Source organism: Mus pahari, chromosome 6 (assembly GCF_900095145.1).
Source record: "Mus pahari chromosome 6, PAHARI_EIJ_v1.1, whole genome shotgun sequence".
In the NCBI taxonomy this organism is placed as follows: Eukaryota; Metazoa; Chordata; class Mammalia; order Rodentia; family Muridae; genus Mus; species Mus pahari.
Genome location: NC_034595.1, coordinates 38,794,170 through 38,802,979, shown reverse-complemented (window position 1 = coordinate 38,802,979; position 8,810 = coordinate 38,794,170). Strand labels below are relative to the sequence as shown.

Below are 8,810 nucleotides of genomic sequence, written 5' to 3'. Positions count from 1 at the left end.
AACCATCTGTAACAAGATCTGACGCCCTCTTCTGGAGTGTCTGAAGACAGCTACAGTGTACTTACATATAATAAATAAATAAATCTTTAAAAACAAACCAAAACAAAACAAAGCCAGCAATGATAGAGATGAGCTGGGTCAGATGACAAACACAAAAGACAGCATCCTGTCAGCAGAGAGGGATACATCAGAAGAAAGAAGATCGAGAGTATGGAATAGGGACAGGTTGGAGAAATGTTATATTCAGATACCAATAAAGGATGGATGGATGGATGGGTAGATGGATGGGAGGGTGGTAGGTAGATGGCTCAGCAAAACAAAGTCCTTGCTAAAATGTACTTCCTAAAATGTAGGGAAATAGATATCCAAGCACAAGAGGCATTTAGAACCTAGACAGACATGACTATCAAAATAATCCTCCATGACATTTTTTTTTATTTAAAATACCAACTACAGGGAAAAAAGTAAAACACACACACACACACACACACACACACACACACACACCCCCCAAGACAGACAGATAAACTGAAGTGAAAACAAGTCTATATACACACCTGAGAAAGAAGACTTAAAGCCAAAGGTAGCATAAAGGTTACTTTAATTATCTAGTGAGTGAGTGAGTGAGTGAGTGAGTGAGTGAGTGAGTGAGTGAGTGAGTGAGTGATTGTATGTCTATGTGTATACACATGTATGTGTGAGGACCATGCACATTTGGAGGTCAGAAGTCAACTTTTGGGAGTCCATCTCTAGACTGAACTCTGATGGCCAGGCTTGATGGTAAGAGCTTTAGCTGTTGAATCACCCTGCCAGAATCTTTTGTCTTCATCTGTTCATTCATTCGTTTGTTCCATTCACTCATTTATTTGGTTCTCTGAGATAGAGTTTCTCTATGTAGCACTGGCTGTCCCGGAACTCGCTCTGTAGACCAGGCTGGCCTAGAACTTGCCTCTGCCTCCAGAGTGCTGGGATTAAAGGCACTGTTTTGTCTTTTTTAAAGATAGTGTCTCAGGATGGAGAGATGGCCTAGTGGTTAAGAGCACTGACAGCTCTACCGGAGGTCCTGAGTTCAATTCCCAACAACCACATGGTGGCTCACAACCATCTGTAATGGGATCTGATGCTCTCTTCTGGTATGTCTAAAGACAACTACAGTTTATCCACATACATAAAATAAATAAATCTTTAAAAAAGAAAAGAAATTTCTTTTAAAGACAGCGTCTCACCATGTAGTGAATCCTGGCTAGCTTAGAACTCACAAAGATCTACCTCTGTATTCCAGGATTTAAGGAATGTCCTGCCAACAACCCTGTCGTTTCTTTAATTCTCTTTTACTTACTCAAGTTCCTCCAAGAGACATACAGAGGTTCTCCTGGTTCCTGATGAAGGTTGATATTATCCCACAGCAGTTGAATATACACCAGTTTGCTGTCCTGGGACAAAGATGAAAGAGGAAGCTAAAAGAGATTAACAAAATTAATTTTCCAAATAAAATATTACCAGCAATAAATTATAGACTCAAAATTAATTTTTATTAATGCCTGATGACAAACTTATTATTTTCTCACACATATCTTTTGTTTTTCTGACATTAAAAGACTGGATAGATAATTTGGTAAATGGTACAAAGGCACAATGATGTAATCATCATTACAACCAAGTCTCTTACTTTTATGAAGTATCTTTTTTTTTTTTTACTCATTACTTGTTAAAATAAACAAGTCAAACAGGGGCCTGGTGTCTCCCAAAGTTCAGTATTACCAGCATGGGCTTTGGGAGGCAAGCAGATGGAGTGATCTTAGTGTAATCACTAATTAGAAATTTACCTTACACAAATACTTCCCTAATTTTTAATTATATTATCTGAAAATTATGAATAACATCTTTCCAATAAGATAGCTGTGCATTTTTCAGGAGAAAATATAGCTAATGAGGGCTGGAGGGATGGCTTAGCGGTTAAGAGCACTGAAGGCTCTTCCGAAGGTTCTGAGTTCAAATCCCAGCAACCACAAGGTGGCTCACAACCATCTATAATGAGATCTGATACCTTCTTCTGGTGTGTCTGAAGACAGCTACAATGTACTTACATATAATAATAAATAAATCTTAAGAAAATAAAATATAGCTAATGATAAAAGCTTCCTTTTCTAGCCACCAGCACAGCTAGACAGAGCAACCTAAATCCAGGGCATACTGACACACACATGTGGAATCACTATGTACAACTCCATGAGCTCTAAGAGATCAGACACTCTCTTGCTACCAATTTTCTCCTCACTGCTGGCTGGGATGTGACTCTGATAGCCTGAAGACAGAAGTTAGTCATCTTAGACTAGAAAACCTTAAAAATGGAGAACACACACAGCTAAGAAAAAAAAAACACAAAACCAGAAGACTCTTAGTCCAAACACTACCACCCGATCCAAAGTTTCTGCTCCTCTGTAAAGCCCCTGCTATCTATCTGGTTCAGTAGCCTGAGGTTCAGCCTACAACTAGAGCAGTGCCGTCCCAGTGCAGATGTACTCACCTGCACACCTTCATTACAATGCTCAGAGGTGAGAATAAGGCCTGGCAAGTTGCTAGGAAGGTCCAAACGTCTGAAATACCAAACCAGGTTCCAGAAAATGATTGGATGTTGATTGATGAATGAGGATGTATGAATGACCTGATCACCTTCATTTTCTAGCAAAGATTCAAGTTCCTTCCGAAGCACTAGAGGACTCAAATAGGGCACAGACACAGGAGGAGGATTGGGTCGCTTGCCTAGATGGTCCTTTAAAAATAGACAAAAAGTGGACATTATCTAACTCTGTATGCTTGCCAGTATAATCTTTGCAGTGAGATTATACTTCTCTATCCTGTTAAAACTGTTATTTCAGGGCTATTATTATATGTAGTAAAACATGTTAATGAACCAAAGCAGAGAAAGCCACTAGATTATACTTAAGCTAAACTTTATAGGCGAAAATTGATAATCTATATTCAACAGACTCTTTCGCAATGCTAAAAGGTGGAATAATTTTTTTTCTTTGTTAGCTAGGAGTTGTGGCTGGTAGAGACAGACTGTTCCAAGTGTGAGGCCAAAGTGACCTATTGAATTCAAGGTCAGCTAGGACTAGAAAGAAAGATGTCTCAAAAAGGCAAAAAATTAAAAAAAATTTTAATTTAAAATTTAAATTCATGTTTTAAAAAAAATGTGAAAGTGTAAAATCCAACATGAAGGCTCACAACCTCAAAGTAGCTATTTCAGAGGCATAAAAGATATATAAGCTGGGCGTAGTGGCGCACGCCTTTAATCCCAGCACTTGGGAGGCAGAGACAGGTGGATCTCTGAGTTCGAGGCCAGCCTGGTCTACAGAGTGAGTTCCAGGACAGCCAGGGCTATACAGAGAAACCCTGTCTCAAAAAACCAATCCCCCACCCCCAAAAAAAGGTAAGAAGAGATATATAGACTTTGGGTCTGGTTAATTTTGGCATCTAATATTTTTTATATCCAAGTTTATTTTAAATTTAATTTTAGAATTAAATTTAAAATTAAAAAAGTTAAATTTAGAATAAAATTAAAACAAACAAACCCTGAAGCTAACTACATTTCTAGATTCAAATGCCAATTTGTAAGGTTGCAATCAACCAAATCAGGACTGTGGAAACCTCTCATACCTAACTGGGAAAAAATAACGGTGCCTGAAATTTAAAGACTAAAGTGCCCCAAGCAACCAAGCAAGGCTGACTTTACTTTAACCTTGATGCCTAAGACCACACTGTGCCCCAGAAATACTTCTGACACATCTTTCATGATGAAAACTCAACAAAGACTGAATATCCTGATGATTCCCTAGTTTAGGGTATAGTATTGTGATTATATTTGTTAAAGTCATCATTTACAGATACCTGCTGAAATATTTATATGTAGGATAGACATTGCTTGAAATTGCTTTCAAAATTATTTAGGTATAGAAGTTAATAAGGATTTTCATAAAACAATAACCCAAAAATGGCCATAAACTAAAAATTACTAAAGGTAGCTGTTGGGTCAGGAGTCTTAATAAGCTGGGTACAGAAGTACACACTACTTAGATGGCAGAGGCAGGAGAATTCTGTGAATTTGAGGCCAGCCTAGTCTATATTGTGAGACCTTGTACATTTTTGAAATTTTCAATACTAAAGTCTAAGCTGGGTGTGGTGGCACACGCCTGCAATCCCAGCACTTGGGAGAGCTGCATAAGGAGCCCCAAAATTTGAAGTTAGTCTCATTTACATACAAAGTTCCAGGACAGTCAGAGCTGCAGAGCTAGATCATGTCTCAAAAGCCAAAACACACACACACACACAAGTACATTTTCCATTTGAAAATCTTTCAGTTTCTTTATAGATTTTTTTGGGACAGGCACGCACCATCATACCTGGAAATTTTTTATGTTCCTATGTGTTTGATTATGTGCAGCACATGATACTGAGTGTCTCCCTCAACATTTTCTACCTTATTTTGTAAGACAAAGTCTCTCAGTGAACCTGGAGCTCAACAATTCAGCCTGGCTGATTGACTAGCAAGTCCAGTAATAATCCTGTCTCCATGTCCACAGTGTTTGGATTATTGGCATGGACCATCCCACGTGGCTTTAACACTGGTGCAGGAGATCTGAGCATGCTTATGCAGCAGCATTTTAATGGCTGAGTCATCTCCCCAGCATGAAAGGATCTTGCCCTGTAGTCCTGCCAGGCTTAAAATTCACAAAGATGAATTTAATCCTCCTGTCTCGGCCTCAAGTGCCACCAAAAAATTGTACCTATCACTTTTCACATGACACCATGAAATTGTGGGATGTTCCAAGCTATATTACACAAGTATATGGTGTGGCTATAAAAGTACATACCACATCTTCCTGTAGACTATTTGGAAGACTGACTGTTGAGACGCCATGAAATGGTCGCTGGGAGAAGTCGATATTCTGCAGAGGACCTCCAACACTATGACTTCGAGTCAAAGATACATTTTGCTTAGATAAACTGTTAGGCACAGATGAAACTGTCACACTCTGGACATCAACATTGGTTTTCTTTACTTCATCACTGAAAAAAAATGAAGCAATGCTAGTCATGAAAAACATCCTAAATTCTAGAAAGGTACAGTATTTTCTACAGTGGATTTAAATGGCATGCATCCCGAGGACTGGCATCTGTTAAAGACTAAATGTGGGACTAGAGAGATGGCTCAGCAGGAGCTCTTCCAGAAGTCTTGAGTTCAATTCCTAGCAACCACATGGTGGCTCACAACCATCTGTAATGGGATCTGATGCCCTCTTCTGGTGTACTTACATACATAAAATAAGTAAAATTGTTAATACAAAAACAAAGCATGCACTTCTGATAACAATTTTTTTATATCTATACATAAAAGACTTAAATGTGAAGCTGGAGGTGTGGCTCAGTGGTGGGGCACTTGTCTCCTGAGGCTTGCTCAATCTCAACCATCTCTCTCTCCATGGAAGCATTAAACATTTCCCAAGCATTCTCCTAACCCTGGTCAGATGGTGACAGGTATGCAAGGACATGGTATTAACAAAACTGTCTATTCAGCTGTTTTATTTCACCATAACTTCATCTTTATTAAACACAATCTCTAAGAAGTACTTGTCCATGTAAGTAAATACAGATTTGCTGGGAGGTTTTTAATTTATACCAGGCTACAATCTAACTAGAAACTGAGATAGGATATTATTTACACTGGCAAGGGGCAGGGATGGGACAGTCTGCACTTGAATTTATAATCTTCCTCATTCAGTCATGTACCACCAAGCCCAAGCAGGCTGTCTTTAGATGCAGAATGTTCATAGGAATACTTAATTTCTCTTCTTACAGTGAACTCTATGAACTCTTCAATACCTTGATTCGACTGTAGAAGTTGCTTCTTCTGTTATGGTTTCACTGTGTTTTGAGAAATCCATAAAGCTAATCAGGTCAGGTTCTGCTGAACTGGACATAGGTTTGTGTTCAGAGGGCTCACTTGCTGATGGAATGCTGCCGCTTTGTAAACTGTCGCCAGATGTACTTGGTTTCAAGAAAAAGCTAAGAAAGAAACAGAAAGGGGAAAAAAGGCTTAAAACAAATCTCCAAGTCTAGGTTAGCTCAGTAAGTAAGCATGTTTGCCATGCAAGACTGAGGACCTGACTCGGATCCCTGAAACCCACAGAGGAAGCAGACAAGCAACTCTGGAGAAGTCGGCCTGTGACCTCCACACACACTCCTGTTTCTGCATATATACAAACATACACTCATATCTACAATATATATGTTTTATTTTATTTTGAGACAGGTTTTTTTTTTTTTTTTGTGTAGCCCTGGCTATTCCTGAACTCACTCTGTATACCAGGCTGGCCTCCAATTTAGAGATCTATCTGCCTCTGCCTTAAAGATGTAAGCCACCACCACCAGGCTTACAATATATTTTTTAAAGCAGGGTCTTCGTGTGTAGCCTTTACTGGCCTGGAATACAGTATGTAGACCAGGCTGGCCTCCAATCTCTGATCTCTGTGACACCAAGTGCGTCGCCTCCAGAGTACTGTGATCAAAGGCATGTGCGACCAATTCTGTTTAAATCCCCATGTCCTCAAATAATCATATTTAGATTCACTGCTTAATAGTAAAACAGCATTAGCTGGGAATCCCCAGGGACACGTTCCCTCCTCAGATGCACACCTCTGCTCTCCTCCCACTTTCCATCCTAAGATCTGCAAATAAGAGGGCTATGGTGCTGACTGCTGACACTGTGAAAGAAAACAATGAAAAAGGAAAACAAGACATTCCCTAATTTAAAAAAGTCATGGGCTGGGCATGGTGGTGCACACCTTTAATCCCAGCACTCAGGAGGCAGAGGCAGGCAGATTTCTGAGTGAGTTCAAGGCCAGCCTGGTCTACAAAGTGAGTTCCAGGACAGCCAGGGCTATACAGAGAAACCCTGTCTCGAAAAACCAAAAAAAAAAAAAAAAAAAAAGTCCTGGAGGCTGGAGTGATGGCTCAGCACTTAGGAGCATTTGCTGCTCTGCAGAGGACCTGAGTTTGGTTCCCAGAGCCCTCATGGTGCCTTAACAACTCACCATAAAACTCCAGGCCCAGGGATATTCCAGTGCTCCCTGGGCACCAGGCAGACACACAGTGCATATACGGATGTGCAGACAACAAAATACTCATACATATAAAATAACTAGAGGCTGAAGCAGGAAGACGTTGAGTTCAAATTCAACTTGTGCTGCCCAACAAGATCTGGTCTCAACCACCCCCAAAGCAAACACAGGAAAGGGTATGAAGGCAGGCAGGCTTGAAGGCTGGCTCCAGCAGTGTTTTAGGCTGACCTTGCTGGGCACTGGGTAACCTATAAACTCAGTTGTTAATTTATGTTGATCTTTAATTTTTCATAATGACACGTTTATAGACCTCCATGTTGTGTTCTTATTATTTTCATCTTCTCTTTGCATCTTTCTCTGGGTAAGACTGGGTGACAGTAGGGCCATGCAAAGGACATTATCTGAGGAAATGATAAATGTTTTACTCTTGATAAGGGTTTGAATTCCACTAATGTATACATTTATTCTTCAAATGATATATTTTACATTTGCCTATTTTACTGAATGTAATGCTAAATAGTAGTTAATGACAACTCATCTTTAAATTAAGAAGTAATTAACATATTTACTTTGTATCTATTTAATTCAAACTAAAAATACTCCACCATTCATACTCAGGGGCTCATTGTGAGCCAGGCACCACTGTGCTGACCTATCACCTTTCTTAGCCCAGGGAAGCAGCCAGGCTTACAGCTGTCCCAGTTCTTGCTTCATCTTGTCCTTCAGCATCTCCATATCCTAATACGGATGTATACATAGTTATGGCAAAGGACACCAGATCTCAGCAAGCTACTACACCATGGAGGTTGAAGGAGGTCAAATGTAGATTCTAGATTGGTTTTGTTTGTTCGAACTATCTTTAGCAAAATATACATCAAATGAGAACCAAAAGGTAAAAGAACATGTGGAAACAACTGCCAAACAAGCTGCCCATCATTTGATGAATTGAAGTGCGCACAGCATTTGAGTATTTATGGGAGTTGATGGTCTTTGCATGTCCCACATATCCATGGTAGATGTCCTCAAGATACCCCTGCTCCCATACCTGCCCAGCTGCTGCTCCTTGGTTTCTCCCCTCCTGAGTAGTTCTTCTCCCACTGTATCTAATCTGAGTAGATAAATATGAACACAGCAGAAGTGATGAGATATCACTTCCAAGTCAGTTTACAGTACACTTCTCTCCATCTCTTTTGAGATCACTTGATCCAGGTGAAAACCAGCTACTATGTCAAAAGTAGTCCATAAAGAAGTCTAAGTGGTAGGATTGCGGATTTAACTCAGTGGTACAGTGCTTGCCTAGCAAGTACAAGGCCGTGGGTTCAGTCCTCAGCTCCAGATTTAAAAAGAGAGAGAGAGAGAGAGAGAGAGAGAGAGAGAGAGAGAGAGAGAGAGAGAGAGAGAGAAATCTAAGAGGAACCTATAAATCAGAAAAATGTTCAGATTTTTCAAGATGCGAGAGCGGGAAAAGAATATTCAAATCAGATCTACAAAAAGAAAAACTCATTAGAAAAAACAAGAGAGCCGGGCAGTGGTGGCCCACACCTTTAATTCTAGCACTTGGGAGGCATAGGCAGGTGAATTTCTGAGTTCAAGGCCAGCCTGGTCTACAGAGTGAGTTCCAGGACAGACAGGGAAACACAGAGAAACCCTGTCTCGAAACACACACACACACACACACACACACACACA

At 40.0% G+C, this 8,810-nt stretch overlaps 1 protein-coding gene across 3 annotated transcripts in view; it reads right to left on the bottom strand.

Annotated features, from left to right (window-relative positions):
• The window catches only part of Dennd4c (DENN domain containing 4C), a 95,867-nt gene that overhangs the window by 8,932 nt on the left and 78,125 nt on the right, over positions 1–8,810 (bottom strand). For all 3 annotated transcript variants that reach the window (XM_021200378.1, XM_021200377.2, XM_029539682.1), the window contains 4 exons: positions 5,884–6,066; positions 4,875–5,070; positions 2,528–2,773; positions 1,340–1,457 (listed from right to left, as the gene is read on the bottom strand). In XM_021200378.1, the coding sequence (XP_021056037.1) occupies positions 1,340–1,457; positions 2,528–2,773; positions 4,875–5,070; positions 5,884–6,066 (743 nt within the window). The remainder of the gene's footprint in view (positions 1–1,339; positions 1,458–2,527; positions 2,774–4,874; positions 5,071–5,883; positions 6,067–8,810) is intronic.